The sequence below is a fragment of the Bos taurus genome, chromosome 10, assembly GCF_002263795.3.
Source record: "Bos taurus isolate L1 Dominette 01449 registration number 42190680 breed Hereford chromosome 10, ARS-UCD2.0, whole genome shotgun sequence".
Lineage (NCBI taxonomy): Eukaryota > Metazoa > Chordata > Mammalia > Artiodactyla > Bovidae > Bos > Bos taurus.
In genome coordinates, this window is record NC_037337.1 from 100404917 (window position 1) to 100432379 (window position 27463).

The 27463-nt window shown below is 38.0% G+C and overlaps 1 protein-coding gene across 12 annotated transcripts in view; it reads right to left on the reverse strand.

Moving 5' to 3' along the window:
- EML5 (EMAP like 5) overlaps positions 1-27463 on the reverse strand; it is a 159836-nt gene that overhangs the window by 104704 nt on the left and 27669 nt on the right. For all 12 annotated transcript variants that reach the window (XR_009496058.1, XR_009496057.1, XM_059890529.1 and 9 more), the window contains exons 3-7: positions 19094-19192; positions 17252-17320; positions 16168-16353; positions 10700-10835; positions 8784-8985 (exon numbers count right to left, since the gene is read on the reverse strand). Coding sequence is in view for 10 of the 12 variants with exons in the window: in XM_059890529.1 (XP_059746512.1) it covers positions 8784-8985; positions 10700-10835; positions 16168-16353; positions 17252-17320; positions 19094-19192 (692 nt within the window). In the remaining 2 variants the exon portion in view is untranslated. The remainder of the gene's footprint in view (positions 1-8783; positions 8986-10699; positions 10836-16167; positions 16354-17251; positions 17321-19093; positions 19193-27463) is intronic.

Sequence of the window (27463 nt, forward strand, 5' to 3'; positions counted from 1 at the left end):
TCAAGTTCAAACACATTCTATAAGATTTACATTTTTATAACTCCCTCTCCAACATTTTGAGATTTTGATATCTGATGTCTTATTTTACATCTTCATACTTATCCTTTTACTGTTTATTATAATCATAATCACTTCTACAATTTTTTTTGCACACTTCTACAATTTTAAACTGTTTTTAAATTTATATGTGGTTTATTGAAGTGACCGTCAATCCTTACTATATATTTGCCTTTCTTATTGTGATTTTTCCCTTTCATACAGATTCTTGATTCTTTTCTGTTTACAGAATATCCTTCAATATTTCTTTCAGGATAGGTGGAGTACTGCCCAAGTCTTCTTTGTCTTAAAAATTCTTTATCTCTCCTATTCTAAATGATAATCTTGCTGGACAGAGTATCCTAGGTTGCAGGGTTTTTTTCCCTTTCAGGATTTTGAATACATGTCATTCCATTCTGGCCTGAAAAGAGTTCACAGAGAAATCAGCTGTTAGCTTTATGGAAGTTCCCTTGTAATGGACTCTTTTTTCTCTTGCTCTATTTAGAATCCTCTTTAACTTTTGTCATTTTAATTATATGTCTAGGTGTGGGTTTGTTTGAATTCATTTCATTTGGGACCCTCTGTTCTTCCTGTATCTGTATACCTGTTTCTTTCTTTAGGTTTGAGAAGTTTTTAGCTCTAACATCTTCAAATACATTTTTTATCTCCTTCTCTCTCATTTCTCCTTCTGGAACTCCTATTATACATAGGCTGGCACATTTTTCTTTATCCTATAGGTCTCATATATTGCTCTTTTTTCCATTTTGTCTTTCTGTCTGCTGTTCTGATTGGATGATGTCCATTATTCTTTCAGATCACTTCTTCATCCTTCTGTGTCGTTTAGTCAGCTATTGTTGCTTCTAGATTGCTTTTTGCAGAGAAGGCAATGGCACCCCACTCCAGTACTCTTGCCTGGAAACTCCAATGGACAGAGGAGCCTGGTGGCTGCAGTCTATGGGGTTGCTAAGAGTCAGACACGACTGAGCGACTTCACTTTCACTTTTCACTTTCATGCATTGGAGAAGGAAATGGCAACCGACTCCAGTGTTCTTGCCTGGACAATCCCAGAGATGGGGGAGCTTGGTGGGCTGCCATCTGTGGGGTCGCACAGAGTTGGACACGACTGACGTGACTTAGCAGCAGCAGCAGCAGATTGCTTTTTATCTCAGTAACTGACTTATCTATTTTCTGTGTTGTCTATTTTTGACTGGTTCATCTTTATGGTTTTTAATTCCTTGTTACAGTGATCTGCATTCCTATCAATAATCTTTCCTAATTAATTTAGCATTTTTATTTCACCTTTTTGTACTTGGGGTCTGGTAGACTGGTGACCTCTGTTTCATTATTTGTAATCTTTCAGGGAATTTCTCTTGTTCTTTTAATTGGGAGTAGTTCATCTGCCTTTTCATTTTACTTTCTTTTTTAAATTTATTTTTAATTGGAGGGTAATTGCTTTACAATACTGTGCTGGTTTCTGCTGTACAATGTGGATCAGTCATAACTATACATATATATCTCTCCTCCCCCTAGAGCCTCCCTCCCACTCTGTCTCTATAAATTTAGAAGAAACTGTTTTATACTATAATCTTATAGAGCTGTTTTTAAGATGATTGTATGTGTGAGTGTCCCTGTGTAGACTATGTGTGTCCAATGCCTTTGGTGCGAGGGTTGGCTTTGGGATGAATGCCAGTCACATCTTTTCCCAGGGTATGCTAGCCATTATCCCCTTGACAGGCAGGCAGAGGTGCTGGAGGATCTAAAGCCTGTTCAGGGAGTATAGCAGGACTTCCTCTCTGCTCCATGGCTATTGCCACTCTGTCAAGGACAAGACTGCCTTCTCAGCTGTTGCAGTAGAAGCCCTGATGATTGGGTTTGACGAGGCTCTGTTGCCGTTGAACATGTGCCCTGCCCCAAAGGAAGCGAGTGCTGAAGCAAGTGATGCTTGTGCACTCACAGAGGACCTACATGCAACCTGTGCAGGCGTCCATGGCTCTGTTTAGAAGCAGGCTGAGATTACATCCCTTCCTCTGTTATCTTCAGCCCAGATCTGTTACAAGGCTGTGGTGTGGAACAGGCTGAGGCTGGGCATCAGGGTGTTGTGGCTGTAGGAACTGAGGGGCTGCACTGCTGCCAGAGATCTGGGCTGCCTCAGTGGCAGTCTTTGCCCAGGATCTGTCTGCCCCAGGTCGAGCACGAATCTGCAGTGTGCAGTAGGTGGGACCAGGGAACACTGCTGGGAGGCCAACTGCTGCATGCTCCTGTGTGTGATGACAATGGTTGCTACCACCCTGAGCCCCGTGGTCTGTCTCTGTGTCATTTCCCAGGGCCTGGTTGGCCTAAATCTTGTGCCAGGCTGTGGTGGAGTGAGCAGGGCCAGGACGTTTGCTCCACTCAGACTGAAGAGTGTGGGTGTGGTAGCAGCCACCAGCACAAGGCTCTCTCCATCTTGGCTACTGGCAAGTCAACATGTGCCCACTCCTTCAAAATGGAGTCTAGACTTGAGGCCTCTGTCTGTCCCAGTGGCTGTCCCAGAAAGCAAGGGGGCTTATCTCCTCTGCACTGGACCCCAGAACTGGTTCGGCCAGATTGTGGCTCAGCCTGCTCGCTCTCCAGGGCTAGGTCCTCCCATGCAGACTGACTCCTTTCAAATCCCTCCCAGGGGTGCAGGTTCCAACCTGATACTTTCATTTCCATCCTACCAAGTCACATGAAGATCTTTCTTGCAGCTCTGGTTGTATAGGAGTTCTGCCAGTTTCCAATTAGTTTTCTGTGAGAATGCTTCCATATGTAGACATATTTTTGATGTATTTGTGGAGGGGAGGTGAGCTCCACATCTTCCTACTGTGCATTCTTGATCCCCCTCATTTTTACATTTGTAAATGTTTGAAAAAAATTATCAAAGAATAACATTTTGAGTCATGAGAAAATTATATGAAATTCAAACTCAGATTCCAGTGTCTACAGATCAAGTTTTATGGGAACACAGCCACCCTGCCCTGTTTTCATACTGTCTGTGGCTGCTTTCACACTGCAGAGGCAGAGTTGAATGCTTACAGAACAGAGGCAGATGGTGGCACTCATCACTTCGTTCGGCTCCTCTGATGCACTACAAATTACACTGACACTATTATAACCCGACAGAATCTCAACTGCTACGTGTATTGTCACATCATGGCGTTTTATTATTTTTTATCTCCAATACATACCCATCACATCATAACAAGAAAGAAAAAAGAGAAAACTGAATGAATGTTGTGTTTTAAGGCACAGTAGAGTGTGGATTACGCAACTACTGAATTAGATGATAAAGCACTATGTTTATTATTCAATGATATTATAGCTATCCTAAAAGAGTACAAAGGTACATTAACATTACCAGACTAAGCACTTATCATGATATTTTCAACTCACAGGAAAGCAATAGTCAGAAAAATTAGAAAATTTAAAATCTCATTGTAGCAGAATTTCTTTACACATTCAAAAATTAAAATGAGGTTTTACTTTAAAAAACCTACGAAGAAAGTAAAAAAACCAAGTGGCTCATTTTTTAGACAAGCAAAGAAAGTTGCTTATTGGTAATGGATTAACTAAATCATTTTGGATTGCTGCAGCTGAAGAACTCTCTCCAGAAAAAATAAATTTGTTTAAGACAATTAGCCATTGGGTGAGAACAGTTGCTTACAGAGTTGAGGGTTTGGGAATAACACCAACAGTTAATTAAAAACAAGGCAAATACTTTTTTAATTGGAGGCTAATTACTTTACAATATTGTATTGGTTTTGCCATACATCAACATGAATCCACCACAGGTGTAAACGTGTTCCCACTCCTGAACCCCCCTCCCACCTCCCTCCCCATACCATCCCTCTGGGTCATCCCAGTGCACCAGCCCCAAGCATCCTGTATCCTGTGTTGAACCTGGACTGGCGATTCATTTCTTATATGATATTATACATGTTTCAATGCCATTCTCCCAAATCATACCCCCACCCCCACCCCAGAGTCCAAAAGACTGTTCTATACATCTGTGTCTCTTTTGCTGTCTCGCATACAGGGTTATCGTTACCATCTTTCTAAATTCCATATATATGCGTTAGTATACTGTATTAGTGTTTTTCTTTCTGGCTTACTTCACTCTGTATAATAGGCTCCAGTTTCACCCACCTCAATAGAACTGATTCAAATGTATTCTTTTTAATGGCTGGGTAATACTCCATTGTGTATATGTACCACAGCTTTCTTATCCATTCGTCTGCTGATGGACATCTAGGTTGCTTCCATGTCCTGGCTATTATAAACAGTGCTGCGATGAACACTGGGGTACATGTGTCTCTTTCAATTCTGGTTTCCTTGGTGTGTATGCCCAGCAGTGGGATTGCTGGGTCGTATGGCAGTTCTATTGCCAGTTTTTTAAGGAATCTCCATACTGTTCTCCATAGTGGCTGTATTAGTTTGCATTCCCACCAACAGTGTAAGAGGGTTCCCTTTGCTCCACATCCTCTCCAGCATTTACTGCTTGTAGACTTTTGGATTGCAGCCATTCTGACTGGCATGAAATGGTACCTCACTGTGGTTTTGATTTGCATTTCTCTGATAATGAGTGATGTTGAGCATCTTTTCATATGTTTGTTAGACATCTGTATGTCTTCTTTGAATTGTCTATTTAGTTCTTTGGCCATTTTTTGATTGGGTTGTTTATTTTTCTGGAATTGAGCTGCAGGAGTTGCTTGTATATTTTTGAGATTAGTTGTTTGTCAGTTGCTTCATTTGCTATTATTTTCTCCCATTCTGAAGGCTGTCTTTTCACCTTGTTTATAGTTTCTTTTGTTGTGCAGAAGGTTTTAATTTTAATTAGATCCCATTTGTTTATTTTTGCTTTTATTTCCAATATTCTGGGAGGTGGGTCATAGAGGATCCTGCTGCGATTTATGTCGGAGAGTGTTTTGCCTATGTTCTCCTCTAAGAGTTTTATAGTTTCCAGTCTTATGTTTAGACCTTTAATCCATTTGGAGTTTATTTTTGTGTATGGTGTTAGAAAGTGATCTAGTTTCATTCTTTTACAAGTGGTTGACCAGTTTTCCCAGCACTACTTGTTAAAGAGATTGTCTTTTCTCCATTGTATATTCTTGCTTCCTCTGTCAAAGATCAGGTGTCCACAGGTGTGTGGGTTTATCTCTGGGCTCTCTATTTTGTTCTATTAGTCTATATTTCTGTCTTTGTGCCAGTACCATACTGTCTTGATGACTGTGGCTTTGTAGTAGAGCCTGAAGTCAGGCAGGTTGATTCCTCCAGTTCCATTCTTCTTCCTCAAGACTGCTTTGGCTATTCGAGGTTTTTTGTATTTCCATATAAATTGTGAGATTATTTGTTCTAGCTCTGTAAAAAATACCGTTGGTAGCTTGATAGGGATTGCATTGAATCTATAGATTGCTTTGAGTAGTATACTCATTTTCACTATATTGATTCTTCCGATCCACGAACATAGTAAAACAAGGCAAATACTTTTGAGTGGTTTTCCTAGAGTCTTGATAAGTCAACAAATGTTATTGGTACTACTAAGTGGTTTATTTGAGGAGTCAATGCCAAGTTTGAAGTGATAAATAATTAGCTTTTATGAATAGTTTGCATGGAATAACTACAGGCTAGAATATCTTCAAAGACACTAGTGAGAAAGCAGTCATCCAGCACAACATCAAGTGGACTCAGACTGGGGTAAAAAATATGTAGGGGGGATTGGCTTATAGACAAATTATAAAGCCTATAAAAGTTAAGGTGTTTAAAGCCTTACAATTATTCACCATATTATTTCTTCACAATTTTGCACACATACACACACAATCTTGAATCATGTCTTTTAGAACCAATAATGTTAACAGTGAACTTCATTTTCTCCAGTGGATTTAACCATTGTTGGTTCTGAGTTTTTGTTAGGAACAGAAGCTAAAAATCCTGACTTGCCCTATAACACTTTCCAATTAAAACTTCCCCACTTTTGCTATTTGGGGAGATGCTAGTTTGGGAAAGATCCTGGTGTTCTTACGTGTTGCAGGTAGTAATACATCCTTTCTTCTCTTGATCTTTGCTTTGACTGTGTCTTTTGGTTTGACACCCACCAAGAGGTGAACCCAGTTTTCAGGCAACACAATTACTTTTTAAAGGACCAGCTGCCCTTTTTATGAAAGCAGCCAGTACCAGCTGTCCTCCTAAAATGGAAGAAACTCCTAGCAAATCATGTGAGTCAAGTGTAGCCCCACACCAAGTTTCCATGTGGACAGTGCTATGGCATCTTCTATCTACATAAAACCAAGTAGCACAAATATAGTAAGTGGCATGATTGATTAACATACCACTTAAAATATCAGTAGTTACCTGGAAAGAATCAGGTTGCATCCCTATCTCACTTCTTACACTGAAGTAAATTTTACAAAGATTAGGAGTTAAACATAAAAAATAAACCCACTAATACACTAGAAGAATATACTAGAAAACTTTTTAACCTTAGGGAGGATTTCTCTGTGCTAGAAAACTCAGAAGTCATAAAAGAAAATGTTGATAAATTCAGATGCATAAAACAAAATAACAACAAAAACCTTTTTCATGACAAAAGATCTAAGCATAATAAAGAAGCAAGTAACAAGGTGGTGAAAAGTATTTGCAACTTACATTCCAAAGGTTTAATATCCATAATATGTAAGGAGCTGCTAAAAATAAAGGAGAAAGATATCTACAATGCACAAAAAAATGGCAAGAAATGTGAAGAGGCCATAGAAAGGATTCTATGGAACCAAGTATTTTTTACTTGTAAATATTAAAGAATTATGCACTTTTCTGCTTTTCCTGTGCAAATTTTATCTAGGATAATCAAACAGTTAATGAGGAGAAATTCTTTTTATACAAACATGGTAGCTAAAAAATGAATCATAAATGAAAGAGTTAGAATACAACTACTTGAAACTCAATAACATAACAGATTTAGGTCACATATTCTCGACAGGGGTAATATTGCCCCTCAAAAGCTAAAAATTAGTTCTTAGGGGTGAAAATCTTAAATATTACAGTAGTTTGTGGCTCTCTTAAGTGCCACAGTACAAATACATATATGTATATATACATACACACATTCATATTAATACATTCATACATACAATTTTTTGTGGTGCTAAAATTTCACAGGGAAGGAGTGCAATTAGGGGGAGCAATGTCTTAGTCTCATTAGGAGAGCAACAATTTTTAAAAAGTTTGAGAAGTACTGATCTAGATAACAACCATCAATGGCTGCAAATATGGCAAAAAGGAGACTACATATTACCATCAAACAAGGATACACATTACTACCTAGGAAATATTCTAAGTGAAAATTCCTAACTGACTGCATCTCATCAAACTCTAGATCTAACTATCAGTTTACAGAATACAGGGAAGAGGGAATGCATTAAAATATACTATAGGTATTCAAATCCAGAATGTGGAGAACTCTAAAGGGCAAATATTAAGTTTCTTCAACAAATAAACTGTAAAGAGAAAAATCAGAAAGCGAAGAAGGGAAGCTATAGAATAAAAGAGATTCAAAGGACATATTAACAATTGCAATAAATGGACCTTATTATAAGTCTAATTCTAAGAAGCAAAAGGAATACAGTGATAACAGTGTTGTGGTGGTGTTTAGAGTTATCTTTTAGAGATACAAATGGAAATATTAATACAGATGAAATGGGGACAAAAGACAGTATCAAAGTGGGAAAAGTATCTCAACTGATATCACTGATCAGTGCTTCTCAAACTTTAGTGTCTAGAAAATCCTAAATTGGTGGATTCCTTATACAAGGTCCTGTATAAGGCATGATAAATTTGCATTGCTTACTAGTTCCCTTGTAATGTTGATGAGGCTGGTCTAGGAATCACACTTTAAAAACCAGTCATAGACAAAAGGCTAATTGCTGCTTGCATATATAGACAGGTATAGGATCCTATATTAACATAATTAGAAAAAGACCAATGAACTAAGAGAAAATATGCAAAGAGCTTGAACAAACAAGTCAAAGAAAAGGAAATATAAATGTCCTCTAAACATATGAAAACATACGTTTTTTGATTTGTATGTTGATCATACATTTGATCATACAATTGATCAACATATTGATCCCTCAATATGAGAGAAAAGCATATTTTAAAATATAACAAGGTATCATTTTTCACAGTTTGGGGTGATTAGTGCTGGCAAGAGTGTGGGAGAAAAGGCTCTGTCACACATTGCTGACAGGTGTGTAAATTGTTATTGCCTCTGTGTAAGGCACTATCTATTAAAATTTAAAATGCATGTATCTTTTGAACACTAATAAGAATTTATCACAGAAATATTCTTATTTACACATGGACTAAACAGCAAAGGTACAATGATATTCACTGCAAGCACTGCATTTAGAAGTACAAAACTGGAAGAACCTAAACTTTCACCAAATGATAGTTTAACTGAATAAACTATAGTACATAGGGGACTATTACACAGCTGTTAAAAGAGGAGGTAGTTCTGTATATTTTTATATGAAACAAACTCCAACTTAGGCTTTTAAGAGAAAAACCCAAATCTTATAAATAGTTGTTAATGCTATACACTGTTGGCATCTGTTATGTTCATTTGTTATATCAAAGCTGATAAAATTTAAAACTAAGGTGTTTTTTTTTAAGTTTTTCTTCCATTGCTCTAAGGACAAATTCCAGCCTATGCAATTACTCTGTGATTTGCTTACCTGACTGAACGGTCATCGCTTCCAGTCACGGCCAAAGGTTTAGTAGGATGGACAGCAAGTGCCCACAGCTCGCCTTCACAATGCCCTTGCATAATTAGGAAAGGCTTGTTTCTTTCATGAACCACAATTTCAAAAATTTCGCCATCCTGTGTTCCAACTAGAATGTGGTCTCCTCGCCAACACACACTCCTCACAGACAAACCTAGTCAAAATGGAATTGTACTTAAGATCAGTACTGTAATAACAGAATGCTAACCTGCCTAAACCCCTATTAATTTTTGTATCTTTTATGCCTGAGGTGTAAGATAGAAGGAACACATTTTCTTCATTTATCCATGCTGTTTTCTATGTGAAATATTTCTTTTTATATACCCAGTTTCTACCCATCCTTCAAGACATACACTCCTCTTCCTCATTAGTCAACATCAGTCGTAGTCTGATCATTTCCTCAGTCAACGTCTTGTAACACAGTGCATGTCATCCAGAGTAATTATTCAGGGGCTACCCTCATGTGCTTAGTCACTCAGTTGTGTTTGACTCTGCAGCCCAATGGGCTGTAGTGCGTCAGGCTCCTTTGTCCATGGGGATTCTCCAGGTAAGAATAATGCAGAAGGTTGTCATGCCCTCCTCCAGGGGATCTTCCCAACCCAGGTCTCCTACATTGCAGGTGGATTCTTTACCATTTGAGCCACCAGGGAAGCCCATAACTACCACCATGCTGCTGCTACTGCTGCTAAGTCACTTCAGTCGTGTCTGACTCTGTGCAACCCCATAGACGGCAACCCACCAGGCTCCCCTGTCCCTGGGATTCTCCAGGCAAGAACATTGGAGTGGGGTGCCATCGCCTTCTCAAACTACCACCATAGAACTGTTTTATTTTTCTCTTAGAATAATCTGATTTTTATGTGTCTATATTTCATCTCTTCAATGCGCTCATAAAATCATTAAGAAGAAAGATTTCTACTTTTTCTGTATACAATCCCTTTTGCAACCTCAGGAAAGCTGGTGTCTCCCTCAGTTTCCTCATTTATATAGTATGGTCAGCAATGAGGTACTGTGTAACTTACAGTGTTATGAGAATCAAATAAGAAGTGTCAAATTATTTTATAAACTTTACAGTACAAAAATGCTCAGCAAAACTCTTGAAAACAGTATAACAGCTAACATTTACTGGATGATCATTATGTACCAGACACTCTCCTAAAATTTTTACATATATTAGCCCATTTAATCCTCTGAGATATTTCTTTTTCTCATTTTACAGATGATGGTATGCAGCCCAAGGTCACATGTCTAGTAAGTGACTACAATATGGCATAAACATAGGCCTGTGTAACTCCCAATCCTACTCCTACAATACAACACTAGTGGGTAATACGTTTACTTTTGTAGTGAAAGACTGTTTTATTACATCAAATTTTTAAAAATCCTCCAAAGAAAAAATTATATCTTGGTTGCTGACAAATTTGGATGGAGGAAAAACTCACATATACTTAAACAATCTTAAATTAAGTTAAAATAAGTTAAGATTGCACTTAATCTTAAACAAAAGTTCCTCTAACTCTCAACACATTATTTTCAACAGTTTATTTGCTAAAGTTACATTTAGCATTCAAATAGTAAAATGTTTCCAAAATTTAAGGTTACCAAAGTAAGTACTTATCACATCTCTCTGTGGGTCCCATTATAGCTGGCATTAGACAAGAAAAGGAACTTTGTCATAACAGTAAACCTACACAGTCTTCAGGCAAAATTCCTCATCAGCAGAAGGATTTTAATTAAATGTATCCAGTATGCAGGAGTGAACATAAGCCTCATTTACATTTATAAACACACTTTGAATCTGCGGAGAGAAGGAGACCGCCCTTGACACACGAAGACTCTGCCTGGTGACGAGGCACCTGCTGTGTCATTACCTTTGTACCCCTGGTCTGTTTCCCTGAGGTCAATCACAGTAATTGGTTTAAAAGTTAAATCCCAAAGACGAATGCAGCCATCTCTGCCGCCAGTAGCAAAGCCTTCTTCACAAGCATTCATACTAAAAATTCCTGCCTAGAAGAGGGAAAAAAATAATTTAACAATATATGCTTTTTAAGAAAATACACTACATGTGAGACTAGAACTCCACATAAAGATTTTTTGATATGGCAAAAGAACAGTGAAATGATCAGAAAATACAGATGATGATCCAGAAATAAATCTATGTATATATAGGAACTCATATATGACCAAAATGGTAATTAATGATATAAGAGAAAATGAAGTTAAAACTATAACATATACAAAAATGAATCAGACAAAAGCAAAACATACAGACAAAATTCTAACTATAAAAAAAAAAAAACAAATATGTTAGAAAAGAGTCAGAAGAACACTTATGTAACTTTCGGCTGTGAAAGAACTTTATATAGTACGGAAGTTATCCACAAGCCATAAAGGAAGATTTTTAAATTTTTCATATGAGAAAAGATATAAGTAAAAACAAACAGACTGAGGAAATATTTGCAATGTGTTCAGTTCAGTTCAGTCGCTCAGTCGTGTCCGATTCTTTGCGACCCCATGAATTGCAGCACACCAGGCCTTCAGTCCATCACCAACTCCCAGAGTTCACTCAGACTCACATCCATCGAGTCAGTGATGCCATCTAGCCATCTCATCCTCTGTCGTCCCCTTCTCCTCCTGCCCCCAATCCCTCCCAGCATCAGAGTCTTTTCCAATGAGTCAACTCTTCACATGAGGTGGCCAAAGTATTGGAGTTTCAGCTTTAACATCATTCCTTCCAAAGAAATCCCAAAGCTGATCTCCTTTAGAATGGACTGGTTGGATCTCCTTGCAGTCCAAGGGACTCTCAAGAGTCTTCTCCAACACCACACTTCAAAAGCATCAATTCTTCGGCGCTCAGTTTTCTTCACAGTCCAACTCTCACATCCATACATGACCACAGAAAAACCATAGCCTTGACTAGACGGACCTTTGTTGGCAAAGTAACGTCTCTGCTTTACAACATGCTATCTAGGTTGGTCATAACTTTCCTTCCAAGGAGTAAGCGTCTTTTAATTTCATGGCTGCAATCACCATCTGCAGTGATTTTGGAGCCCCCCAAAAACAAAGTCTGACACTGTTTCCACTGTATCCCCATCTACTTCCCATGAAGTGATGGGACCGGATGCCATGATCTTCGTTTTCTCAATGTTGAGCTTTAAGCCAACTTTTTCACTCTCCACTTTCACTTTCAACAAGAGGCTTTTGAGTTCCTCTTCACTTTCTGCCATAAGGGTGGTGTCATCTGCATATCTGAGGTTATTGATATTTCTTCTGGCAATCTTGATTCCAGCCTGTGCTTCTTCCAGTCCAGCGTTTCTTATGATGTACTCTGCATAGAAGTTAAATAAGCAGGGTGACAATATACAGCCTTGACGTACTCCTTTTCCTATCTGGAACCAGTCTCTTGTCCCATGTCCAGTTCTAACTGTTGCTTCCTGACCTGCATATAGGTTTCTCAAAAGGCAGATCAGGTGGTCTGGTATTCCCATCTCTTTCAGAATTTTCCACAGTTTATTGTGATCCACATATTCAAAGGCTTTGGTATAGTCAATAAAGCAGAAATAGATGTTTTTCTGGAACTCTCTTGCTTTTTCCATGATCCAGCGGATGTTGGCAATTTGATCTCTGGTTCCTCTGCCTTTTCTAAAACCAGCTTGAACATCTGGAAGTTCACAGTTCACATACTGCTGAAGCCTGGCTTGGAGAATTTTGAGCATTACTTTACTAGCGTGTGAGATGAGTGCAATTGTGCGGTAGTTTGAGCATTCTTTGGCATTGCCTTTCTTTGGGATTGGAATGAAAACTGACCTTTTCCAGTCCTGTGGCCACTGCTGAGTTTTTCAAATTTGCTGGCATATTGAGTGCATCATCTTTCAGGATTTGAAATAGCTCAACTGGAATTCCATCACCTCTACTAGCTTTGTTCGTAGTGATGCTTTCTAAGGCCCACTTGACTTCACATTCCAGGATGTCTGGCTCTAGGTGAGTGATCACACCATTGTGATTATCTTCGTCGTGAAGATCTTTTTTGTACAGTTCTTCTGTGTATTCTTGCCACCTCTTCTTAATATCTTCTGCTTCGTTAGGTCCATACCATTTCTGTCCTTTATCGAGCCCATCTTTGCATGAAATGTTCCCTTGGTATCTCTAATTTTCTTGAAGAGATCTCTAGTCTTTCCCATTCTGTTGTTTTCCTCTATTTCTTCGCATTGATTGCCGAGGAAGGCTTTCTTATCTCTTCTTGCTATTCTTTGGAACTCTGCATTCAGATGCTTGTATCTTCCTTTTCTCCTTTGCTTTTTGCTTCTCTTCTTTTCACAGCTATTTGTAAGGCCTCCTCAGACAGCCATTTTGCTTTTTTGCATTTCTTTTCCATGGGGATGGTCTTGATCCCTGTCTCCTGTGCAATGTCACGAACCTCAGTCCATAGTTCATCAGGCACTCTATCTATCAGATCTAGGCCCTTAAATCTATTTCTCACTTCCACTGTATAATCACAAGGGATTTGATTTAGGTCATATGTGAATGGTATAGTGGTTTTCCCTACTTTCTTCAATTTAAGTCTGAATTTGGCTATAAGGAGTTCATGATCTGAGCCACAGTCAGCTCCTGGTCTTGTTTTTGTTGACTGTATAGAGCTTCTCCATCTTTGGCTGCAAAGAATATAATCAATCTGATTTTGGTGTTGACCATCTGGTGATGTCCATGTGTAGAGTCTTCTCTTGTGTTGTTGGAAGAGGCTGTTTGCTGTGACCAGTACATTTTCTTGGCAAAACTCTATTAGTCTTTGCCTTGCTTCATTCTGTATTCCAAGGCCAAATATGCCTGTTACTCCAGGTGTTTCTTGACTTCCTACTTTTGCATTCCAGTCCCCTGTAATGAAAAGGACATCTTTTTTGGGTGTTAGTTCTAAAAGGTCTTGAGGTCTTCATAGAACCATTCAACTTCAGCTTCTTCAGCGTTACTGGCTGGAGCATAGACTTGGATTACTGTGATATTGAATAGTTTGCCTTGGAAACGAACAGAGATCATTCTGTCGTTTTTGAGATTGCATCCAAGTACTGCATTTCGGACTCTTTTGTTGACCATAATGGCTATTCCATTTCTTCTTGCAATGTGTATGACTGTCAAAATGTGTATGTATATGTCAATGTGTATGACTAACACACAAATAAAATAAAATCCAACAACAACAATAACAAAAAAAAGAGCAAAGGATAAGTAAAGTCGATTAATAGAAAAGGAAATTCAAGTACAGTTGACCCTTGAACAATGCAGGAGTTTTGTGGAGTCAAGAATTCTACTGGAGTCAAAAATTCTAGTATAACTTAGAAGTGAACCTCCACATCCAAGATTTCTCCATATCTGAAGTTCCACAGTAGCAGTGAATTTAACCAACCACAAACTGTGTAGTACTACAAAGCTATGGTTTTTCCAGTAGTCATGCGTGGATGTGAGAGTTGGACCATAAAGAAAGCTGAGAGCCAAAGAATTGATGCTTCCGAACTGTAGTGCTGGAGAAGACTCTTCACAGTCCTTTGGACTACAAGGAGATCAAACCAGTCAACCCTAAAGGAAATCAATCCTGAATATTCACTGGAAGGACTGATGCTAAAGCTGAAACTCTAACACTTTGGTCACCTATGCAAAGAGCCGACTCACTGGAAAAGGCCCTGATGCTGGGAGAGACTGAAGGCAGGAGAAGAGGGTGACAGAGGATGTGATAGTTGGATGGCATCATCAACTCAATAGATATGGGTTTGAGCAAACTCTGGGAGATAACACACAACTGAGCATAAGCGTGCATGCACGCGCACACACACATGCAGTATTTACTACTGAAAATAATCCCCATACAAGTGGACCCTTGAGGTTCAAACCTATGTTGTTTAAGGGTCAACTGTAGTCAGTAAATATAAGAAATTTCACAAATAGATGGGAAAGAAAATTAAAACAAATAGTTAATATTTTTTACCCAGAAGATAAGCAAAAATTTACAATAGTGATCACATCCTGGGCTAATGACTATGAGGAACAAACTGGTATTTTTATACTGATGGTACAAAATGTGAAATGCCACAACTTTAGCTAGAATCTGCTATTTCTGGTCTTCAGACATTTTGCTGAAAGCAACACCTGCTCTAAGCAGTTCTTAAATATAAGTAACACGAAATGTATTATATATTTAATAGTGATTCATATTAATATGTGTGTGTGTGCTCAGTCAGACATGACTGACTGACTCTTTGCAACCCTATATGGACTGTAGTCCACCAGACTCTTCTGTCCATGGGATTTCCCAGGCAAGAATACTGGAGCAGCTTGCCATTTCTTTCTCCAGGGGATCTTCCTGACCCTGCGACTGAACCCACGTCTCTAGTACATCCTGCACTGGCAGGTGGATTCTTTACCACTATGCCACCTGGGAAGCTCTCATGTTTATATGTTTAATAGCTTTTCTACTTGAGATGTTCCTGATAACAATATGGTGGCTCTATGTTCTCTAGTTCCCTTCACTATGTGAGGGACCCAACTGCTAAAAGGACCAAGTCAAAAAACACTAAAAGGTTTTCTTTTAAAAAAATTTGATCTTGTATTAGAGTATAGCTGATTAACAATGCTGTAATAGTTTCAGGTGAAGAGCAAAGGGACACGCATCCATTCTCCCCCAGACTCCCCTCCCATCCAGGTTGCCAAAGAGCATTAAGCAGAGTTCCATGTGCCATACAGTAGGTCCTGTTGGTTACCCATTTTAAACACATCAGTGTGTACATGTCCTTCCCAAACTCCCTATCTCCTCTCTCATTCTTCCCGCCGTGACTTCACTCTCTATGTCTGTGAGATTCTTTCTGAAAAAACACTGAAAGGTTTTAACAACAGATCTTTTTTCCTGGTTTGGTAACTTATTATATGAAAATCTCATGAAGTACAAAAATTTGTCACTCACTCAATCAATGATATTAAAATTAAAAAGTTAGTATTATTCTAGTACTATCCCCAAATTTCCCACTGGTAAATTAGCCACAAAAGCACTAGTTTTATTCTAATGTGGTTAATCTAGAATTCTTCTAGGTTAAATTTAACAAGCTTTTTCCAATAATGAAAAAGACACCATACTAAAACAATGGTTTGAACAAAATACTAATTATACTAGTTTAATTGCATAATGTTTGTTCATTGAAATCTTGAAAACAAATAGACAAATTAATTCAATTGTAATAGCAGTTTTCAAGTAACTGAATTGATTAGAATGTCTGCTATATTATGGAACTTTTCATTCTAAGACAAGGAAGTAAGTAATTAATACCTAAAAGTACTCAAAATATTTAAATATACTTACAGTATGAGCTCCTTGTATTGTTCGTATAAGATTGATTCCTTTCCAAACATATATATCCCCATTGAGTGCGCCAGAATATGTTAGTTCATCCCTTGCACAGGCCAGGCACAAGATGGTCTGAAGGTCACCAGTCTTCCCAAAGACCCCTCGTTTTGGGGTCAGAGCATTTCCACATAAACTCCAGAACTAAAAAGTACACAGTATAATCAAATGACCATAGAAGGCTCCTAATATAAATACCTCCAGTACTCTGTGCTATATTAGAGCAGGAGACGAGAAGCTACCCGTGAAGCCCCCTTATGATTCCACAGCACTCAACGTCCACCTCCTCATCCTAGTGCTGCCATTAGCCTCAATGTCACAGCAGACAGACACTGGCTTCAATCCTCACTGTAAGAACAAAGGGGGCTGAACTGGAATATTTTTAAAAATATGCTATTTCCCTTAGTTTTCTGGGAGAAAAAAACTACATAAACTTAGATTAAAAAGTTGGGAATAGGTTAGCAATGAAAGCGAAGCTAATATTCATTTCCTCAGTCACCTTGGTATTTCAAATGCTCAAGAGCCACATTTGTCCAGTGGTCACTCTATAGCAGAGCACCGAGGTGGATTCTAGAACAACAGTTCTTAACTCCTGCTGAGCATCAGAATCATTTGAATATCTGGGCTTCACTCTCCAGAGATTCTCTCTCAGTACATCTCAGTGGGGATTTGGGTATACTATGCTTTAATTTCCCCCAGGTGATTTTAATATGCAGCCGAAGTTGATAATCACTGATTTAGAAGAAAATAACAGACTGAAACTGGGACTTACTGAAAGGAAAAGAACAAGCTATATTTATGCACAGAAATCATGAAGCTTTTAAATTTAAATATCATTAAGTTTCATTGATGAGAGCATTCATTAGCTATTTGAATGGGTAAGTCACAATTTTTTGTCCTTTGAGGCTTCTGATTTTAAACATATGCGTGTGTGTGTGTGTGTGTGTGTGTGTGTGTGTGTGTGTATAAATTGCAGTGTGATGTGTGCTTAGTAGCAGAGAATAAGTAATCATGACTATTATAAGTAAGACTCTTCTAGTACCTTGATATGTTTTACACCACAGCTGACAAGTTTATTTGGCTGGTACAAATCCCAAGAAATATCAAATATCTGTAAAAAATATATATCAGATTCATTGTTAAGACACTTATTTTGAGAACCATTTAAGAATCCTGTCCAAAAGCCCAAGTAGCCCAAAAGTCTACATATCAGAAAATTATATTCCTCAATAAATAAAAATTAGAATTTTACATTTCTATCAGAAATAAAAAAAATCCTATCAGAAATAAAGTAGCAAAACGAAACAAAACCATTTCTTAGTTTCTATGAACCATATGAAACAACTACTAGAGTGAAAATTAACACCTCTATTTTTAATTTAAAAAAAATTTTTGGTCTATAAATAACAAGAATGATTCAACAGAACTAGGGCATGAGGCAGGTACCTGCATAAATTCTACAGAGGAAAGATAATGAACAGAACATACACTTAACACTTTTGCAGCTAGAAATAAAAATGAGAACATTTTTGCAGCTTTCTATAACATAGAACTACTTACATAAAGGATCCAAATATTTATTTCACAGTAAAAATTCTGTTTCCAGTTTTCTACATTGTTTAAATTTTTGTTATTGTATAAATTTTGGAAATCCCCAGACTTAATTTCTAAGACTCCATAAGTTATAAACAAATAAATCTTTGTTACAAAATCAAACAAGAAAAAACCCAGATGAAATAAAATATGCATTAGAAATATGAACTTTAACAATAAATAACACTTAATATTTGAAAAAAAATTTTATAGCAGAAAAAACAATTCTGCTCTATGGTAGTCTTCACCATGTTTCTTTGACAACTGCCTGCATAATCACCTAACATGCTTACTACCTCTAAAAATTTACAAAGTGATAGTTTTTAGTGACAATGAAGAAAGAACACATCTTAAAAATAAACATTTAGCAACTCACCATAATATAGATTAAATGAAAAACATACTGATGAACCTTTAAAAGTACTTTTAATCAGTCTATTTACTAAGTCCAAAGTACTAATGTGTGAAATGCTTTGATCTAAGTAAGTCAGAATACATAACTGTATAATAAAATGCACCTAACACTTTATTATCTAAATTGTTTGTGTATAACAGACCCCTCTGAGAATATGCCAAAACCAAGTTTATCTTCCAAAATACAAATGCATACAAAAATTTTTATACAACTTTTACCAATTCATAGACTATCCCCAAATAGAATCAATGACTATAGCTCCTATGCTAGTTCAGGTTAGGACTTTACTATACACCAAAAAAATTAGGACATTTTTAAGAGTTTATGACAAAATTTTTGATGTATTTTTATAAAAGTAGTATAATATTTAATTAAAAAGCTGACTACAATATATTCATTATGTTAATCTCATACAACATGGAATAAGGAATACATTTTTAACATGTTTCCAAAGTGAAAAATGTTAGGTCTCTAACATAATTTCAAATTTACACACACAATATTATTTACCCTAACTATAATACTTTTATAAAAAATCAATGATAAACGAAACTAAATAATAAATAGAGCCTAGGCATGAGCCATTCAATTTTTTAATTTAGGTCTGGACAACTTAAAACTCATCATTTTTGCCAAAGCAAACACTGGATTAAAGGTTTTGCGCTAAAACTACATATCAAGTTATGTTTTTGAGTATTACAACACATTTATGCCTTCTAAAATCTTATAAGCACTTTCAATTACACTTTAAATTTTTAATTACATACAAACAACTGACAGTAACAATAACAAAACACAGAAACATAAAATCCCCTGACTCTCTTCTGGCTTCTTCCCACCCAATACCCTTTAGAAACTCCAAGGCAGAATACTTACTCTATCTGTGTGACCTGGAGCCATAGATAACATTTTCCCTCTTTTCCAGTCCCAAACGCAAACTGCATTCTTTGAATCAAGTCCAACTGAAACCAAGCGCTGAGTTATGGTCAAGAAGTCCAAGGGCAAGGGAAATAAAAAAGCAAATGAATACAAAATGAACCAAATTATAAATGGCAAACAAACACTACTCATGGCTATTACAAACATAAAAACACACACATATTTTATAGACCTCATAGAAAGGCCGGATGCATTTCATCTTATTAATATTTTCATATATGTGTAGCTTTTCCCATTAAGAAACAGAAGAAAGACCTCCATTTCTGACGGTAATGGTGGTGGTTTAGTCGCTAAGTCATGTCCGACTATTGCAACCCCATGGACTGTAGCCTGCCAGCAGGATTGACAAAACACCCTATTATACATCTCTTGCTAAAAACTAAAAATGCTAGATAAAATGTAAAAACATCTTTTTTAAATGCACTTTTGAGTTGTCAAGGAATTTAGAGAGAACCAAAATCACCAAAGTGATTTTCTATGGGAATCCTAGAAGTAGGAGAGCTCCTATACCCACTCAATTCTAAAGTTATCAGCTAACTCTGGGAAGCCTGATTTTTGTTCTGCAGACTGAAGATGAATAGAAGATAAACCTTAGGGCCTGCCCAAGGTAGGGAATTGAATTGCAGGCCTTTGGCTAAAGCAGTGAACTCCTCAGAGTAAGGGAGAACAAGAAACCATCCCTTTTCAAAGAGCGGGGCAGCAATGCACAATGGAGGAGAAAACCCCCTTGAAAGTGTGCAGCCACGGTGACCTTCACATAGTCGTAGGGTCTACAGCCACGCTAATCGTGAGTCCTTCAAATGAAAACTTTCATTCAGAGTAGTCCTAAAGACCGCAGAGTTTTTAAGCATTTTCAACAATGGGGCACAGGCAAATACAAATTCTATGTGGAGGACTGATCCTGTAATCCATCCCTCAAAGAATACCTACAATTAGTAATTCAATAAAAATAAAACAAACAACGTCATACCGAACAACCAGAGGAAATAAGGGACCATGAGTGAGAATCAGCAAGCTACTAAAAACAGCAAAATCAACCTTGAAAAGCATCAGACATTGGAGTTCTTAATTATGTTTATTTTTCATTTCTAGAAATTCTGTTTCCTTCCTTACATTTGCTGGGATGCTTTTTGTAATCTCCCATTCTTTCCCCATATGAAGATATTTTGAAGTCTTAAATTTTATTTCTCTACTCATGTGCGCAGAGTAGGTATTTGGGAACTAGAGAGTATCTCTACTCATGTGAGCAGAGAAATAAAATTTAAGGCTTCAAAATATCTTAATATGGTGAAAGAATGGAAGATTACAAAAAGCATCGCAGCAAATTTAAGGAAACAAACAGAATTTCTAGAAATGAAAAATAAATAAAATTAAAAATTCAGTGGAAGTTACATAGGCGATGAGAAGGAGATGAAGAGATAAAGAGTTGAAAAGGGGATGGTAAGATGGGAAGTATAACAGAGGTTAAGAAACATGAGAGATGACATTTCAGTCATGAAAGAGTATCAGGGTCTGAACTTGCCCCCTGCCATAAATGACTAGAAAACCATACAAAATATATAAAACAAGTGCTTTTGGACATTTTTAATAGGAAGTGAAGCAGTATAAACCCTGAATGAGGGGGAAGCAAACAAGGTATATTCTGCAGTTGCCCTAGCCTTCATCTAGGAGGCAATTTACAGACTTCAGCACAGAAAGGTGGAATCCAAATACAGCCCAGAAGATTTGCTGATTTGAGAATATGGAGCCTGGAGTTCAGAGAGGCCAAGACTGCTACAGTTTGCGGGCAGAGAAAGAACTCTAGAAAACCTGTTTACAGGTGCCCGGAGAACACCAATCTTTGTGTGCATAGGGTGAAATTCATGAGGCCATGCAAAGAACACTTCTGAAAAAAGAACAATTACTGGGGAGCTAAAGCTAAACAATTACTAGAGATCACAAAGGGTCAGGATTTTTCAGACTTCCAACAGCAAGAATGGAGATATATCTTCGAATTCAGTGTGTATTCAGCAGAGATTCCAGGAGCATCACATCAGAGTACTGAAGTTTAACTAGTAGTCCTAGAGAAAAGCTGCTCTAGCCTTGACCAAAAAAGCTCAAAAGCAAGCTTTTCTAAAGAACCAGACTGATTCACAAGGAACTTAACCACCTATAAGAACAATGTCCAAAATGCTTTAAAGAGATACGACAAAGTCCAGCATTGAGCATATAATACACACAATGTCCAGCATCCAATTAAAAAATTACTGGACATGTTAAAAAAGAGGAAAATGGGACCAATAACCAGGAGAAAAATCAGTTATTACAAACAGACCCAGGTATCACACATATGATTAAAATTAGGAGACACTGGTAGTTAAGATGGAAATGTTCAAGATGCTCAAGAATTATTTTAAAACAAGCATATAAAGAATAAAAAGCGAAATGGAAGATATAAAAGAAAAAAAATGTTGAACTTGTAAATATAAATGTTAAATTATCAGAAATGAAAATTCACTCCAAAGGATTACCAGCATCTTATACAATGAAGAAAAGATAAATGAACTTGAAGACATAGCAACAGAAACTATCAAAAATAAAGCACAGAAAGACAAAGGAAAAAAATTAACAGAGCCTCATCATCTTTAGAAAATTTCAAGTGGTATAATATACAGGTAATTATGACAACAAAAGAAGAAAAAAAGATGAAAGAAAACAAAAACAAAAATGAAGAAATAATGGCCAAAACATCCTGCTGCTGCTAAGTCGCTTCAGTCGTGTCCAACTCTGTGCGACCCCATAGACGGCAGCCCACCAGGCTCCCCCGTCCCTGGGATTCTCCAGGCAAGAACACTGGAGTGGGTTGCCATTGCCTTCTCCGCAAAACATCCTACATTTGATTAAAAAAAATACAAATCCACAAATCTGAGATACTCAAGATTCAAGCAGAATAATCTCACGCACAGAAAAAACACATTAACACACACGGTCATCAAACTGTTGAACCAGTGGCCAAAAAAGACAGACAATTTTGGTGTGTAGAAACAAAGATTTAAAAATTACCCTAGGCTTCTCATCTGATGTTATGCACATCAAATCACAATTAATAGCCTCGCTAAAGTGCTGAAGGGGAAAAAACATCAACACAGACTTATATACCTACCAAAAATATTCAAAACTTGGGTCAAAATAAAGTATTTTTTGACTTTATTTTGAAAAAATCCATCATCAACAAAGTTGCACTATAAGATATGATAATGGAAGTTTCTTCAGGCAGAAAGAAAATGATACCAAAGAGAGACTTAATTTACATATATGAATGAAGTGTACCCAAATGGTAAATAAAAAAGACTTTTCTTATTTTTAATTTTCTTTGAAAACTGTTTAAGGCAAACATAATAACAGTTATTATAGAGTTTACAGAGCATGTAAAATGAATGAAAATGAAAGCTATAAAATAAATGACAACAATAGCACAACAAACAGAAGGAAAAAAAGAAACAGCAGAATACATACTTTTAAAGTGCACAGGAAACCACATGAAAGTAACAAAATTTTGAATTACAAAATAAGCCTAAATAAATTTAAAAAAATTAAAATACACAGTATGTTCTCTGACATAATTCAAAGACAAAATTCAATCAGAATGACAGAAAGTTACACAGAAAATACTCCAAATATCTGGTAACCATCAATACAATTCTAAGTAACTGAAGGGTTAAAGGAAAAAAATCACAGGGACAAAGCCACAACACATACTTTGAAAAACACTGGTTTAAAAGCAGGGGTAGGAATATTACAATCCTCAGACCTGCACCCTGTTTTAATAAACAAAGTTTTACTGGAACACAGCCACACCTATTCCTTTATAAGCTGTCTATGACGGCTTTCATTCTAACGCGGAGCTGGAGTAGCTGTGAGAGAGACCGTAGGCTCACAAGCTTAAAATATTTACTGACTTGTTCTAGACAGCTTTGCCGGTCCCAGGTTTAGAGCACAGAGTCTGCCCAGGTTTAAACGCCAGTTCCACCTCTGTCCCTGACTGGATTCCCAATAGCAAGTAATCTGAGCAATTACTTAGCCTCTCTGTACCTTAGGTTCCTCTTAAGTGAGGAGAATAGAATAAAACCTTAGGGTTAATATGAGAATTAACACATATAGATGAGTTAGAAGAGTGCTTGGCATATGCTTAATGTTATATAAATGTTTGCTATCATCATCATTATTTTTACCATAACCATAATTAACTTTAAGAACCCATGCCTTCTACCCATCTGAATGAGACATGCCATTGAGTACCTAGTTAGAAAGTTTCTGCAAAGCAGGATTATTATTTAAGTCCCTAAATGGAGAGAATGAATGTCTTTCATAAAAAGATAACAGAGTACAGTTTGTATCTGGCTCTCCATCAAGTCACAGTAGCAGAAATTTCAAGTGACTAGAAGAGACAACTTGCTCCTCTTAAGAGTCCTTAGTATTTGGGAACTAGAGAGTACCTGCATATGTTGAGCTAAAACAAAAATATCTACCTCTTGCTATGGCACACTGTGCAAAGATTAAAATTTTACAAGACAAGTATAAAGCGAGGAACAGTCAGCAGGGCAGTGGGCATCTGATCAGTGCCTCTTCTCTCTGGCCAAGCTGATCACACACAGTGAACCACAACTGTTAACTTTAAAATTCCAGGCTTCCCAAGTGGCTCAGTGGTAAAGAATCCACCTGCCAACTCAGGAGATGCCAGAGATTTGGGTTCGATCTCTGGGTTGGGACAATGCCCTGGAGAAGGAAGGACGTGGCAGCCCACCCCACTACTCTTGCCTGGAAAATCCCATGGACAGAGGAGCCTGGCGGGCTACAGTCCATGGGGTCGAAAAGAGTCAGACACGACTGGTGACTGAGCACGCACGTACCTCTCAGCAGGGCCCCAGAGCATCTAGCTCTGTCCAGGCAGTGACAAAGTAGACCTGGGAGCACTTCCTCTGTGGCCCTGATAAACACTGCATGGCCCAAATCAACCTCCCTAACCACAGATGGCACCCCACTCCAGTACTCTTGCCTGGAAAATGCCATGGATGGAGAAGCCTGGTGGGCCGCAGTTCATGGGGTTGCAAAGAATTGGACATGACTGAGTGACTTCACTTTCACTTTTCACTCTCATACATTGGAGAAGGAAATGGCAACCCACACCAGTGTTCTTGCCTGGAGAATCCCAGGGACAGAGGAGCCTGGTGGGCTGCCGTCTGTGGGGTCGCACAGAGTCAGACATGACTGAAGCAACTTAGCAGCAGCAGCAACAGCAACCACAGATTAAGCAACAGCAGAGAGGAAAAGGCAGAAACAACCAAGCAAATACTGCCGTCTTAGATTTCTATAATTTTGTACCTTATCATCCTTTCTCACAGGTGTGGATAAAGTTTTCCAGTGAAAGTAATGCTTCAACCATATTTTAGGAGACAGTTGGGCACAAAAGTAAAACAAAACGTATTTCAGACCAAAGTATACCAAGATGAGATAGATAATGGTGCTTTCAGGAAAGAGCTAGTACTTTGACGTGGCTGAGGGGAAGAGCTGCCTGCTGCGAAGTAGCAGGAGACAAGACTAGAGAGGTAGCCAGAACAGGAGAAAGAATAAGTTTTGTTTCTTTATGAGTTAGAATAAAGAGAATTCAGTTTTAAACATGTAATAAATGGTATATCTATATGACATTCAAGGAGGCTATATGGAGTTGGAGAAGGAAATGGCAACCCACTCCAGTACTCTTGCCTGGAAAATCCCAAAGACAGAGGTGCCTGGCAGGCTACAGTCCATAGGGTCACAAGAATCGGACATGACTTAAGTGACTAAATCACTGCATCATATGGAGTTGTGGAGAGAAGCTGGGGCCACTGTTAATTGATACAGGAGTTAAAGTCATAGATGTCGTAATCCCGAAAGAGAATAACTAAAGTGAGGGGATGAAGGGAAAGAAAGCTATATGAGCAGGAACACTGATATTTAAGAAGCAGACAGAAGGAACAGCTCCTTTCAAGATAACTAAGAACAAGGGTGAGCATCGACATTTTAGGAATCAGTGAACTAAATGAACTGGAATGGGCAAATTTAATTCAGATGACCATTATACCTACTTGAAGAAAGAATACCACTCCAGTATTCTTGCCTGGAGAATCCCATGGACAGGGGAGCCAGGCGGGCAGCCATCCATGGGATCACCAAGAGTCAGACACAACTGAAGTGATTTAGCATTATATCTACTACTGCAGACAAGAATCCCTTAGAAGAAATGGAGTAGCCCTCATAGTCAACAAAGAGTCCAAAATGCAGTACTTGGGTGCAATCAAAAAAATGACAAGGCCAACCATTCAATATCACAGTAATCCAAGTCTATGCCTCAACCACTAACGCTGAAGAAACTGAAGTTAAACGGTTCTATGAAGACCTACCTACGAGACCTTCCAGAACTAACACCAAAAAAAAGATGTTCTTTTCATCATAGGGGACTGGAATGCAAAAGTAGGAAGTCAAGAGATACCTGGAGTAACAGGCAAGGTTGGCCTTGGAGTACAATATGAAGCAGGGCAAAGGCTAACAGAGTTTTGCCAAGAGAATGCACTGGTGTGCAAACACCCTTTTCCAACAACACAAGAGATGACTCTAAACATGGACATCACCAGATGGTCAACATCAAAATCATACTGATTATATTCTTTGCAGTCGAAGATGGAGAAGCTCTATATAGTCAGCAAAACAAGACCAGGAGCTGACTGTGGCTCAGATCATAAATTCCTTATTGCGAAATTCAGACTAAATTGAAGAAAGCAGGGAAAACCACTAGGCCATTCATAAATCAAATCCCTTATGATTATACAGTGGAAGTGACAAATAGATTCAAGGAATCAGATCTGATAAGAGTACCTGAAGAACTATGGACAGAGGTTCATAACACTGTATAGGAGGTGGTGATCAAAACCATCCCCAAGAAAAAGCAATGCAAAAAAGGCAAAATGGCTGTCTGAGGAGGTCTTACATATAGCTGAGAAAGGAAGAGAAGTGAAAGGCAAAGGAGAAAAGGAAAGATATACTGCCTGAATGCAGAGTTCCAAAGAATAGCAAGGAGAGATAGAAAGCCTTCCAAAGTGATCAAGGGAAGAAATAGAGGAAAACAATAGAATGGGAAAGACTAGAGATCTCTACAAGAAAATTAGAGATACCAAGGGAACATTTCATGCAAAGATGGGCACAGTAAAGGACAGAAATGGTGTGGACCTAACAGAAGTAGAAGATATTAAGAGGTTACACAAGAATACACAGAAGAACTATACAAAAAAGATCTTCATGACTCAGATAATCATGATGGTGTGATCACTCACCTAGAGCCAGACATCCTGGAATGTGAAGTCAAGTGGGCCTTAGGAAGCATCACTATGCACAAAGCTAGTGGAGGTGATGGAATTCCAGATGAGCTATTTCAAATCCTAAAAGACGATGCTGTGAAAGTGCTGCACTCAATATGCTAGCAAATTTGGAAAACTCAGCTGTGGTCACAGGACAGGAAAAGGTCAGTTTTCATTCCAATTCCAAAGGCAGTGCCAAAGAATATTCAAACTACCACACAATTGCAATCATTTCACATGCTAGCAAAGTAATGCTCAAAATTCTCCAAGTTAGGCTTCAACAGTATGTGAACTGAGAGCTTCCAGATGTTCAAGCTGGATTTAGAAAAGGCAGAGGAATCAGATATCAAATTGCCAACATCTGCTGGATCATAGAAAAAGCAAGAGAATTCCAGAAAAACATCTACTTCTGCTTTACTGACTACACTAAAGCCTTTGACTGTGTGGATCACAACAAGCTGGAAAATTCTTAGAGATGGGAATACCAGACCACCGTACCCACCTCCTGAGAAATCTGTATGCAGGTCAAGAAGTGGACAGGGAACAATGCACTGGTCCCAAATTGGGAAAGGAGTACATCAAGGCTGTATATTGTCACCCTGCTTATTTAACTCCTATGCAGAGTACATCATGCGAAATGCCAGGCTGGATGAGGAACAAGCTGGAATCAAGATTGCCGGGAGAAATACCAATAACCTCAGATATGCAGATGACATGACCCTTATGGCAGAAAGCGAAGAGGAACTAAATAGCCTCTTGATGAAAGTGAAAGAGGAGAGTGAAAAATTTGGCTTAAAACTCAACATTCAAAAAGCTAAGATCATAGCATCTGGTCCCATCACTTCATGGCAAATAGACAGGGAAACAACGGAAACAGTGACAGACTTTATTTTTTGGGGCTCCAAAATCACTGCAGATGGTGACTGCAGCCATGAAA